Source organism: Chrysemys picta, chromosome 24 (genome assembly GCF_011386835.1).
Source record: "Chrysemys picta bellii isolate R12L10 chromosome 24, ASM1138683v2, whole genome shotgun sequence".
Lineage (NCBI taxonomy): Eukaryota > Metazoa > Chordata > Testudines > Emydidae > Chrysemys > Chrysemys picta.
In genome coordinates, this window is record NC_088814.1 from 7,600,823 (window position 1) to 7,614,180 (window position 13,358).

The 13,358-nt window shown below is 61.0% G+C and overlaps 1 protein-coding gene across 5 annotated transcripts in view; it reads right to left on the reverse strand.

Moving 5' to 3' along the window:
* The window catches only part of MPP2 (MAGUK p55 scaffold protein 2), a 43,568-nt gene extending 30,394 nt beyond the window's left edge, over positions 1 to 13,174 (reverse strand). For 2 of the 5 annotated variants that reach the window (XM_042844491.2, XM_005301944.4), the window contains exons 1-2: positions 13,059 to 13,174; positions 6,563 to 6,670 (exon numbers count right to left, since the gene is read on the reverse strand). In XM_042844491.2, coding sequence (XP_042700425.2) covers positions 6,563 to 6,593 — 31 coding nt within the window. In that variant the 5' untranslated portion in view covers positions 6,594 to 6,670; positions 13,059 to 13,174. Of the gene's footprint in view, positions 1 to 23; positions 227 to 6,562; positions 6,671 to 12,845; positions 12,954 to 13,058 lie in introns of those variants that run through there. The other 3 variants (XM_065577362.1, XM_005301943.5, XM_005301942.5) reach the window with 3 other exon arrangements.
* Positions 13,175 to 13,358: the final 184 nt, after the last annotated feature.

Consider the following 13,358-nt stretch of genomic DNA (forward strand, 5'->3'; position numbering starts at 1 on the left):
CCCCCGCCATGGATTCTCCCTACCTTCCCTGCGGAGCTCGGACTCCTCCGAGGAATCCAGCGAGATCCCCTCTAAGGAGACGCCACTGGCGGGGCTGCTGCTCATGGCTGCGGTCAGGGATGCTCCGAGACAGGCTTTTCCACACTGCTGCTCAGAGACGCGGGTACCCGAGCTGGCTGCCACGGCGACCGTCTCCAGATCCCGCTGCCCTGACAGCTCGCCCGCCTAGGCGATGGATGGGGCTGAACCCGACGCTTTTGCAGCGTGGGGAAGGGCGGAGGAGGCAGAAGCCACTGGCTGGAGAGAAGACCAGGCATCTCCCCAAAATGCCAGCCAATCAGCCAGCTCGGATGCCGGCAGCGTGATTGGCACAGGCAGTGCTGGCACCAGATGGCAAAGGTGGGCGAGAGCAGCCGCCTAAGGGGGAGTTGTGACCCCACCAGCCCTGCTGCCTGGAGAGACCAGCCGGCCAATGCAAAGCCCGCCAGTGAGTGGATCAGCACCAGGAACTGGAGCCTGGGGCAGGTGTGGTCCTAGTGGACTTACTACAGGTCTGGGAAGTGGACTCCTGGTTTCTATTCTCAGCGCCACATGTTACCTAATGGATAGAGTAGAGTCCTGGGAGGGCTCCTGGACTCTGTTCTGAGCCGGTGGGAGCATGGCCTAGTAGTTACAGAAGGGGACAAGGAATCAAGGCACCTGGGTTCTACTGCCAGTTATCTCCCACGGGTTCCAGCAGGGAGACTGGGAGTCAGGGTTCCTGGGTCCTACTGCTAGCTCCAAGAACATAAGAACGGCCATATTGGGTCAGACCAAAGGTCCATCAAGCCCAGTATCCTGCCCTCTGACAGTGGCCAATGGCAGGTGCCCCAAAGGGAATGAACAGGCAGGTTCATCAAGTAATCCATGGTCTGTCACCCAATCCCAGCTTCTGGCAAACAGAGGCTAGGGACACCATCCCTGCCCATCCTGGCTAATAGCCACTGATGGACCTACCCTCCATGAATCTGAAAGGAAGGAAGTAGGGTCTAGTGGTTCCAGCAGGGAGCCTGGGAATCAGGACTCCTGGGTTCTATTCCTGTCTTTGCCACTGAGGTTTTGGGCAAGTCACTTCCTCTCTCTGTGCCTCAGTTTCCCCATGTATAAAATGGGGACTAATAACAGACACCCCTCTGAGATCTACGGAGGAGAAGCCCAATACCAGCACTGAATGTTGGTATCATTATTCTGTAGCAGGCTTGGGATTTTTCAGTGAACACCCCCCCATACACACATACAGTAATCAAGAGAGCTGAGGTATGAGGTGCTTTCCCCCCCAGCTGTGCACACGAACGGGCTCGCCCACAGAGACACAACGGGTCCGGCTCTCCAACGCCCCACGCCACCTGCAGTCATTCACATCCACAACGGGAATGACTGACCCCATTTTCCACTGGGACAAACGACTACTCAAGGCAATGGAGAAGAGGTCCAGGGTCCCAGGGCTGGCTGGCTGCATCCCATGGAAAGTGCAGCAGGGAAGGGGTTAACTATGACACCTGGGAGCACTGAAGCTTTGGGAAGGTTGATTCTCCCCACTCCATGCATAGCCCCCTCCCTGTACACAGGCACACACACACACACACACACACACACACACACACACACACGCCACAACCCTACGCAACAAACAACACACATCAAACTGACACCCACGGCTTCTCACCCACCCAACACAGCACATACACACACAAGCACACAGCTCCACCCAACACACACACAATCTTCACACGGTGCACAACACACAGCTACACAAAACTCACACAGAGCCCCATGCAACACACACACACACACGATCACACTGGCCCCCACAGCTTCACACGGCTCACAAATACACACACACAAGAGCCCCACCCAGCGCACACACACAACTGATCATACTGACAACCACAGCTCCACATGATGCACAAACACACAGCTACACAAAACACACACAGCCCCACCCAACACACACCCCCACAGCTTCACACACCCAGCCCCACATGGCCCCCACGCCCCGCTCAGCCCAAGACCCGCCCAGCCCAGCCTGCCTGCAGGGCTCTGCTCCCCCTGCCCCTTCCCTGCCTTTGTCCCCTTCTCAATGGGGCAGGGGGTAAGCCTCATGCCCCCCCGAATTATTAACCCCTTCCTGCCAGCAGGGGCGTAAGGGCGGCGGGGGATGAGCAGTACCACGGGGGAGGGGATGGTGCACCGGGCAGGTGGGAAAGGCCCCGGTCCCAAGTCCCTCCCCAGGGGCCGGGGGCATTGGTGCCTTAACCCCTTTAAGGCGGGCATTGGCACTGGCGCTATTATACCCTCGTTGCCATGGCAGCAGGAAGGGATTACATCCAAGGACGTTAAGCCAGGACGGATACAAATTTAAAGGGACAGCGTCGACCCACCCCACCCCCAGCCTGAGCCCCTCCCGCCCCAAATCACCTGCTCCCCCTCGCAGTCCCACCCCCCGTCCCACTCCCTTCCCACCCCACCCCACCTAGACTAGACCCCATCCCACCCCCCACAGCCTGACCCCATCCCACCCCCTGCCTGACCACTTCCCACCCACCCTGACCCCATCCCACCCCCTGCCTGACCACCACCTCCCCACCCCAGATCCCACTCTAACCCCAATCCCCCCAACCCCCACCCCCTTCCCACCCCATCCAGCCTGACCCCATCCCACCCCCTGCCTGACCACTTCCCACCCCACCCTGACCCCATCCCACGCCCTGCCTGACCATCACCTCCCCACCCCAGATCCCACTCTAACCCCAATCCCCCCAACCCAACCCCCTTCTCACCCCATCCAGCCTGACCCCATCCACCCCCTGCCTGACCCCTTCCACCCCCCGCAGCCTGACCCCTTCCCACCCCACCCTGCCTGATGCCATCCCACCCCCCGTCTGACCACCAACTCCCCACCCCAGATTCCACTCTATAACCCCAATCCCCCCAACCCAACCCCCTTCCCACCCCATCCCAGCTGACCCATCCCACCCCCAGCCTGACCACTTCCCACCCCACCCTGCCCCATCCCACCCCCTGCCTGACCACCACCTCCCCACCCCAGATCCCACTCTAACCCCAATCCCCCCAACCCAACCCCCTTCCCACCCCATCCAGCCTGACCCCATCCCACCCCCTGCCTGACCACTTCCCACCCACCCTGACCCCATCCCACGCCCTGCCTGACCACCACCTCCCCACCCCAGATCCACTCTAACCCAATCCCCCAACCCAACCCCCTTCTCACCCACCATCCAGCCTGACCCCATCCCACCCCTGCCTGACCCTTCCCACCCCCCGCAGCCTGACCCCTTCCCACCCCACCCTGCCTGATGCCATCCCACCCCCGTCTGACCACCAACTCCCCACCCCAGATTCCACTCTAACCCCATCCTCCCAACTCAACCCCCTTTCCACCCCACCCAGACCCCATCCCACCCCCTGCCTGACCCCTTCCCACCCCCAACTACCCCCACCTCACCCCATCCCACCCCCCTGCCTCACCCCTCCCCACCCAGACCCCATCCCAGACCCCTGCTGGACCCGCATCCCACCCATCCAGCCTGACCCCTTCCCACCACCCTATATCTGATCCCACTCTGACCCCATCCCCCACCCCAACCCCCTTCCCAGCCCTGACTGGCCTGGGTGGGGGAGGGAGGGGATGGAGAGAAATGTACCTGGTCTCTATGCAAACCGGCACCCCCACCTCTGCTGTTCCTGACCCCCTGGGCTCTGCTCATCCTATTACAGGGGGAAACAGAGGCAAAGAGACCCAAGTGACTCACACAGGGAGTCTGTGGCAGAGAGGGGCTCCCCAAGTCCCAGGGCCGTGCCTGACCCACAGGCCGTCCTGCCTCATTTTACACAGAGGCCCTGAGACCCCACTCAACCCTCTCTGTGTTTCTCCAGCTGTTTCACCCCCAGGGACCTCCCAGTGTGCGATACAACCACGATGGAGATGCAGCCAGTGCTGGGGTGGAACACAGCTACTGATTAGCAGCTCCCTGCAGCGCCACACAGCAGCACCCTGCTGAAACCACAGGGGGGCAGAATGGAGGCACCTGCCTTAGGAAACAGCCTAGATGCCAAGGTAACACCCCAAGTTTCACAAAGGAAACACAGGACCCTTGAGGAACACAAGTGCCCAGCAGCTCAAATTTATGCACGGGGGTCAGCACTGGCTCTGAGGGCAGAGCGCCCCCTCCTGAGCCCCCTACCACATTCCCCTGCAGCGTCTGGGCTGCTCCTGAGAGGTCTCCCATTCAAATGCGGCCCTGGCTCCACCCTCCACCCACGCTCAGGTGCACAGCCGTGCGCTCACATCCACACTCTGGTGCACGGGCATGCACATGCCCACACTCTGGTGCACAGCCGTGCGCTCACACCCACACTCTGGTGCACAGCCATGCGCTCATACCCACACTCTGGTGCAAAAGCTGTGCGCTCAAACCCACGCTCAGGTACATTGATGTATGCTCACACCCGCACACTGGTGTACAGCCGTGCGCTCACACCCACGCTCAGGTACATTGCTGTATGCTCACACCCACACACTGGTGTACAGCCGTGCGCTCACACCCACGCTCAGGTGCACAGGCACACGCCCCCACAGGCACACGCCCCATGCCAGACGCACATACACGCAGGCATGTGCCCACCTGTTCCCCAAGCCACACACTCCCAGTGCTCTCCTCCAGCCTTGGGGTCTGGCCCAGCCCCGTGGCCCGGGTGTGCCATTAACTGGCTTAGAGCGCAGCCCCAGGATTCCTGCCTGACCTACAATGTAATCACCAGCTAAAGAGAAGAGGTTTAATTAAATGTAAGAGGGTTAGAGGTGGGCAGGTAGGGAGCAGAAGCTGTGCGTACGCACACGCACACACACACACACACACACACGCACACCTTTGCATTTACTAGCATCAAAGGATACGCAGGCCAGCTCGAGAGAGAGAAGCTGCAGCCCAGAGTGAGGGTGCAGCCAGCAGAACCAATCAGGAGCAGGGGGACTGTCCCCCTCACTCACCCAAAGCCCTTCCCCCCATCCCATGGCGTACCCCCCCCCATTCTTCCTGCACTGCTCCTCTCCCATTGCCCCCTCCCGATCTCATCCCCCCCCCTTCAGGCCCCATTCTGTCTTGTCCCCCCCCAGCCTGGGGGGGTAATACACTCCAGCGGGGGCAGATGCTTCCGTACTGCCCAGCCCAGAATCTCCGGGCGGCCTCTTTAATTTCTGCAGCTGCGTTTCCATGGACACCGGCGAGCAGGCGGTGCGGTCGGTCGGTCAGTACCAGCATCCCAGCAAGCGGGTGGAGGGGAAGCGACCTTTGCAGCCGCAGCCGGCCGTACTGATGGCAGAGAAGCTACCGATCCAGCCTCCATCTCGCCTCAGCCAAACCCTGCTGTGCCAGCCCGTGACCGCGGCATCACCTCTACCCCTTCCAGGGGAGGCAGCGGGGGTCAGGCTGGGAGACAGCAGCAGATCTGGCTCCCAGCCACTCGTCCCCTCCAATGAAGCTGACCCACGTCACCTCACAGGGGACGAGCGTTCAGAACAGCCTGGTGTCCTGCACCCCCCCGTCCCCCCAGCCAGAATAATCAGGACCCCCAAAACGCAGCTCTCAGCACAGAAGTCAGGTAGTTCATTTCACATACACCTATAACCCCCATTCCCGTGGCCTCTGAGTGTCTTGCCATCTTTAATGTATTTATCCTCCTAGCCCCGTTACAGATGGGGGAACTGAGGAACAGACAGGCCCGGATTCTTAAAGGTACTTGGGCACCTAATGCCCATCGGCTTCAATAGGAGTTAGGTGCCTACATACCTTTAAAAATCTGGCCTTAAGTGACTTGCCCAAGGTCACACATATAGAATGTGGCAGAGCTGGGGATTGAACCTGAGTCCCAAGCCAGTGCTCTAACCATTGAGCCATCCTTCCTCTTACTTGGGCACTTGTCCCCTCCATTCCCCGCCAGCAGCCAGCTGCTCCTGCAGCACAAGGAACGAACAGCGAGCTTTTTGGGGCACGGACAGCCCCATCCAGTGGGCTTAGAAAGCTTCTGGGGTGCTCTCCCATAACCCCGCTAATAAACCATCCTCCTGACATGAGAGATGAAGCAGACACCGCTAAAATCCAGCTAGACAATCCGAGGGACCTGGCGGGGCAGAGGCGGGAGCGCTGGCGCGGCGAGGGAACTGGCTTTCTGTTATGGGGCAGTCTCCCATCCCAGCTCAGAGCAGGGTCCAGATCTCACAGCTGAGGAGGCGGTAGAGATGGAGTCAGTCAACCTGCCCCTTCTGGGCCAAGCCTCACACACCCAAGAGCTTGTCGTGGGGAGCTCTTAAATCTGAGTCCAAACTTGGCGGCCTGGGCCCATCTCCAGTGTCCACCTATGCTGGGTGTTCGGTGGAGAGCTGCCCAAGCCCCGTGGGAGTTCAGGGGTGGTGAGGGGCACAGACCGAGGGTGCCCTGTGCCCACAACGGAAAGCAGGGCCCGGGCGACGTTTCACAATGCCAGCCCGGAAAGGGCGTCTTACCCAAGTCGGAGTTGGTAGCAGCCACAGGCATCTCAGCAGCTGGCGCGGTTCGGGCAGGGCTGGGGCGTCAGGTGACAAGCGCACCTCTGAACGGGCACACACAGGGATCTATGGAGAGAGGAAAATGTGAAAGCCAGTCACTCGAAGGGGGAAGAGACGGGGGCTAGCGGGAGGGGGCACTGGACACAGCGGAAAGGAGCTATATGGGGGAAGCCTATAGCCCCAGGATGCCGTCAATCTAGCAACCCCTGCGCTACCCCTGCTGTGGGCATACAAGTCCCGTCCGGATTCCTGGCACATCAGGGCCCCGTGGGGAATGCCACCCGACTGCCAGTGGGGAGGGAGGGAGAGGGATAAGGAGACACAGCACATAGTGACCAGCCGCCCGCCTTCAGAGCCACTCTCAGCCCTTTCCCACCAGGGGTCACTGGAGCATCATCTCCACACGCAGGAGCCGAGGAGACGCCGAGTTCACCGGGCACCATGTGCCAGAAGAAGGGATGTTTGCAGTCTGAGGCAGGGGCAGCGGGGAGCTCCCCACCACCACCACCACAGCCAGCACTCCTGCTCCATCCCCCACAGCGCCCCCTTCTGGGAGGGTCTGGAGTACCTGGGAACCCCCCTCCTGCACAGCCAGCACTCCTGCTCCATCCCCCACAGCGCCCCCTTCTGGGAGACGACAGGAACCTTGTCTGCAGTTGTTTCCCTAAAATCCTGCCCGGGACGGGGATTGCTACTGGAACGGCATTCACCCTTTCAGTGCCGGAGGGAGCCCACGCCCTGAAAAGCCACCCGTCACCCCACATTCCCACCCGTCCACGGCAGCGACAGCCTCCCGGGGCCGGTGAACTCAAGGGGGTTAAAAATCTAGTCGGCTCAGGACCCCGGAGCCACAGCAGGCTGCCCTGTATGAGGCCTCGCCCGTCTAGCGCCCCTTGTGGCAGGGAAGAGCCAGGACCCGTCTATGATGCCTGCAAAGGGGGGGCGCATCTGTCCAGGCTGCCGGCCACAGCCAGACCCTGTGGTTCTCTCGGCCTCTCCCAGCTCCGAATCCCGGCCTGGAGCCAGCAGCCGAAGAAGGGATGGCTGAGCCCACAGCATCCTCCCAGGACGGGGCTGCGCTGAGGAAACAGGGCCATGGACAAGCTGCTGGCACACTGAGGAGATGCTAATTCCCCGGTTGCCATAGCAACACTGGAGCGGGAGAACAATATGGAAGCAGTGGGAGCCGCCCGAGAGCCCACCCCTCAAGGTTACCGCCCTTTGGAGATGCTGCCAGGGAGCTGGCTAGGGATCCGAGCTGGTGGGGGAGGACGGGGGAAGGACAGGTCGCAAGGGGAGGGCCCGTGGGCCCTTCTCCCAGTCCAGGACAGGGCCGGTCCCTATGGTGCTAAGTGACGCTGCTCCTGAAGCCATGTGGGCTGCAGGACCACCTCTGCACCTGACAGGCCATCAGGGTCAACTAGAGAGGCCCCGGCGCTGCTGCTGCAGGTGATCCAGATTCACCTGAGCACAGTGTGAACCGGTCAGCCCGCTTCCCTTCCACCCAGGGGCAATGCAGGCCCATCTAACTGCTCCACGCTGCTGGGGGAGATTCCAAAAAGGCTGGTTTGCCCGGCTTTGTAGCCCCCGTGTGCTGGGAGCTAGCCTCCGGGGGCCACAGCTCTCCGCACCCTCCCGCCCACGTACTGCTTGTGAACTCCTCAGGGAAGAGACTCGGCGTCGAATTCCTCCCTGCTTCGGCGACATGCCACCTCCGGTCACAGGAGGCAACATCCAGATCAGCTTCTCCTCCAACCCCCCCCCCATCCCCCCCCCAGCTTTGAAAGGCCCCCGTGGCTGAAACAACCTCTCTACAAAGCCGGGATGGGCACCACCTTCCCCAGGCTGCTCGCATGCGGGCTCTGTCCCCAGCCAGCCTCTTTGCTCCACTCCTGCTGTCAAACTCCAGGCCTCTCCCGCCCCTTCCCCTCCCCCCCCCCCCCCCCCACCACACACACACACACGGGAATGCAGCCATGTGAAATGAACATGCCCGGTCTTAGCAGCTGCCAGAGCATCAATTTCATTCTTTTGGGGCAAAGCGACAAACAGGTCACATTTTGGGGTGTGGGGAAGGAATTGGGTCCTCCAGGCGAGGACACAAGAACTGAAACAGCAACTCAGTTGCTTTCCCTGCTCTGTGCTTTAAGGGTTAACTCTCTCTCCCGCCCCACCCGCCAGATCACAAATCCAGACACCTGAGCCCCTGGGCAGGTGCCTTTGGAATGTTCCCTGGCCAGAAGCCACATGCACATTGGTCTGGGGGCGGGGGGGGGGGGGGGGGGGGGGGGGGGGGGGGAGAGCGGAGCTCAGGAGAGTGAATGGGGCAGATACCAGTTTCAGCCTGAACGCCATGCTGTGCCGGTGGCACTGTGCCCGTGCCGATCTGGACTCTGCCAGTCCGGCATTGCACAAACCTGTGTCTGATCACACCAGCCAACTCCGCTGCTGGACCCAGCCGACCCTAACAAAGAAAACCAGGAAGGAGGGACGAATAGAAACATTATCACTGGCGTCAGTGAGGTGCTCTGGACTCAGAAGGCAGCATGAGAGGAGGATGGGGGATGCTCCCATAGGAGCGTGAAGAGCATCCCGGATGGCCCGTATGAGCTGGAGATGGTTGGTACGAGATAGAGCAGCCATCCGGCAGCTGCCCAGGTTAGCACCTATCTCAGCCGTAGCTGGAGTGAACTTAGACCTGTCCCATTCTGCCCCATCCCTGGCACTGAGTGGAGAGAATCCCGAGTGACAGGCAGAGGGAATCTCCATGAGAAGGATGGAATCGGAGTTTGTTTCATGGAGGGGGTTGCACACTCCAAACCAGGGAATGAGCTCGGCCTGCCTGAGCAAACAGGACAGCAATCCTGCTCCCAGCGAAGGCTCCCGTGTGGCAGCTTGGCTGAAGAAGGATGAGCCCACGACCCGGACTGCAGCATCTTCATGCCTGGGGCCATGAGAAGCTGCGATAGTTCCTGGATCTGGCTGAGCCCAGAGGCTGGGAGCAGGAATCTTGGGGATGGCTCCATCCATGTGGCTTCCTCCTACCGCCCTGGGACGTGCCGCCTGCCCCCCCGGCTGTGGCTGGGAATGAGCCCTGCCACAAGCACCCCACTGCGGTTGGGAGTGGGAATCCTGGTACTAGGCCTATGGGCAGATCCTGGAGCAGGTTGTGAGTCCTGGCACACTTTGCTGCTCGCTAACGCGGCACCTGGCCCTGGGTCCCTGGTGCCTGGATTCTGCTGTGCCTCCTTCGAGACTCGGAGTGGGAGTCCCAGCTTAGGGTGTGAATCTGCAGCCGCATCAGAAAGCCATCCGCATTCCCGGGGTGCAGATGCGCGTTCATTGCTCCGGGAAGGATGCTGACACGACCTCACGGGGCAGGAAACGTCCCAACCAGTGTCGCGATGAGGAGAGAGCACCAAGGGGAGAACACGCAGCCCACACGCCCACTAAGGGCAGTTCAGTGGGCGCAGAGTCAGCAACACACTGGGGGCGGAGGATATCTACAAGGCCACATAGTGTTTTCCGGCTCCACCCGTGAGCGTGGAAGTCAAGGTTCCATCCTAGGTCCCATCCTAGGTCCTATTCCCAGAGCGAGGAAGGAGTGCGGCCTAGTGGTTAGAACAGGGTCCAGGGAGCCAGGACACACCGGTCTCCGTTTCTAATGTATGAATCGCTATTGTCTGTCACTAATTTGCACTGGCTGCACGGCATCCACCTTCATTACAAGTTCACTTTGACCACACACACACACACACACACAGCACTCTCCTGACACACACACACACAGGGCGCTCCCCTGACACACACACACACACATACGCGCACAGAGCGCTCCCCTGACACACACACACAGCGCTCCCGTGACACACACACACACACGCACATAGCGCTCCCCTGACACACACACAGAGCGCTCTCCTGACACACACACCCACAGCGCTCCCCTGACACACATGCACACACACACACACAGCGCTCCCCTGACACACACACACGTGCTCACACACACACACAGCGCTCCCCTGACAAACACACACACACAGCACTCCCCTGACACACACACACACACGCTGACACACACACACAGCGCTCCCCTAACACACACACATGCACACACACACAGCGCTCCCCTGACACACACACACAGCGCTCTCCTGACACACACACACACACAGCACTCTCCTGACACACACACACACACACAGCGCTCTCCTGACACACACACACACACAGTGCTCTCCTGACACACACACACACACAGTGCTCTCCTGACACACACACACACACACAGCACTCCCCTGACACACACACACACACACACAGTGCTCTCCTGACACACACACAGCGCTCCCCTGACACACACACACACACACACAGCGCTCCCCTGACACACACACACACACAGCGCTCCCCTGACAGACTCCAGCCCTGATCTAAGAGGCACTTGGTGGTGACAGGGGGATCCTGCCTCCCAGCTCAGCACTCCCTGAACTGACAACACTGTCTGAGGAGAATCTACAGGCTCCCACCACATCCTCCTCAGCCCGTTCTCAGGGCCATGCTGCCTAGGCCGCAGCTGGGCTTCGGGGCCCAGTTCTTCAGTGCGCTGCCCCTTGTCGCAGCATAGGGGCAAAACACTGCCCCGGGATACTCTCTGCACGCGGGTAAAGGACAGCGCACATTGCAGGGCAGGGGGGAATCCGGCCTGGTGGCTTTCCACTGCCCATCTCTCATTGCGTTTCATTTCTTCCACGTTGCCTCTCTGCCACCCCGCAGCCTCGCCTCTAACCATAGGCCGGGGGCAGATGTTTCTGACGGGCAGATGTCAGCGCAGTGGTCCCAGGATACGAGCGAGACAAGCTGAGCAAGGGAGCGTCTTCTTTGGACCCACTTGGAAAGTACCAGCTTGCGAGCGACGCAGGGCCGTTCTGCGGGGCGGACATGGTGAACAAAAAGCCACTGATTGAGCCGTGCCCAGATGGGCAGCCCTGCTGAATCCAGCCATTCTTCAGCACCCGCGGGGCCCAAAGTGGTGGCGATAGGCAGCGTGGGTGGGTGTGACTGGCAGTGAGCTCACCCCTCGTAACCCCGCCCCCACCCAATCTTGATACCACCCAGGTCATTTGCTCTCATGCGGAACCTCGGGTCCCACAGCCCGGCAGCTGAGACGTCAAACTTCACAATTGGTTCATGATGTGAAACCCACCGACACCCCCCACCCAGCTTGCGGGGCAAGGGGGGACTCAAACCAAGAGCTAGTAACACCCCCCCCCCAACCCATTCAGAAAGCAGCTACTTTGATTATTACGTAACAACATGTTGCTCTTCGACATGCCCGAAGCGACGCACAGCCGGAAGCTGAAATTCGCATCTTTACCTGGGGAGGGACACAGCTGGGGGAGTGAAATCCACCAGCGGAGAAAATAAAATCCATGACCCCTCCCTCACTGCCCCCTCCTCAAAAAAAAATCAGTGTCAACAAATTCAAGAGATGAGTCCCGCAATAGTAGGAATTCTGCAGCCCACACAAAGCCAGAGGCAGGGCTTAATTTGGGCTTGGCAGTTCAGAGCCCCGGCACCTCTGGGCCGGGCACTTCAGGGCCCCGGGGCCACTCTGGGCCAGGCCCTTCAGGGCCCCGGGGCCCTGCTGGGCTTGGCAGTTCAGAGCCCCGGCACCTCTGGGCCAGGCCCTTCAGGGCCCCGGGGCCATGCTGGGCTTGGCAGTTCATAGCCCCGGCACCTCTGGGCCAGGCCCTTCAGGGCCCCGGGGCCCTGCTGGGCTTGGCAGTTCAGAGCCCCGGCACCTCTGGGCCAGGCCCTTCAGGGCCCCGGGGCCATGCTGGGCTTGGCAGTTCAGAGCCCCGGCACCTCTGGGCCAGGCCCTTCAGGGCCCCGGGGCCCTGCTGGGCTTGGCAGTTCAGAGCCCCGGCACCTCTGGGCCTGCTGCATCAGTTATGAATGTAAAAAGAAAAAATTGATTGAGCCCCCGGGGCGCCTCGTTCATTACAAATTAAGCCCTGGCCAGAGGGGAGGAGAAGCCAAGGGGATCCGGGGAGCTGGCTGCCCCCGGGGGAGGCGAGGAAGATGGTCAGAGACGCAGCTCGCTGGGCACCTATTGAAACCACCCGGTCTCGCCCAGCGCCCGACTGGCGGAGCAAGGCGGCATTTCTCCTGGCAGGGATCCAGGCGTGGAAACGCGGAAATGGGGGGGGCGGGGGGGGGGAGGTTTGAAACTGACCCTCTCAGGTGGATGAAACTGGCTGATGGAGTTGGGATTGGTCCTGCCTGGAGCAGGGGGCTGGACTAGATGCCTCCTGAGGTCCCTTCCAGCCCTGAGTCTCTGCTTCATTGCACATCAAAGGGGGACCCCAACAGCAGCCCTGGGGAGGGCGGGGGGAGAGGTCAGTTTAGCAGCTGCCCCCGGATCCCGCAAGGGGGCGGGGGCTCTTACCTGCCCCAGCGGCGCTGCTCCGAGGCCCCGAGCTCGCTGGGATGCGCGGCGCTGCGCGGCGGGGCGGTGCTGGGCTCGCTTCGCTCCTGCCGCTCGCTTGCCAGTCTCCGCGCTGCCTCTGGGGCTCTTAAAGCAGCAACGCCGCTGGAAGGGAGCTGGCTGGGTCCCACCAGCGAGCCGGGGACCGAGCTGGCGGCTGGTCCGTTTCAACCCAGTGGGTTTCAACCGGGGCTCCAGAGACCCCAGTCTAAGATCAGCCGGGTGTGTGAATAACCTGATCTGCCCCCCTCCCTTGCAGAT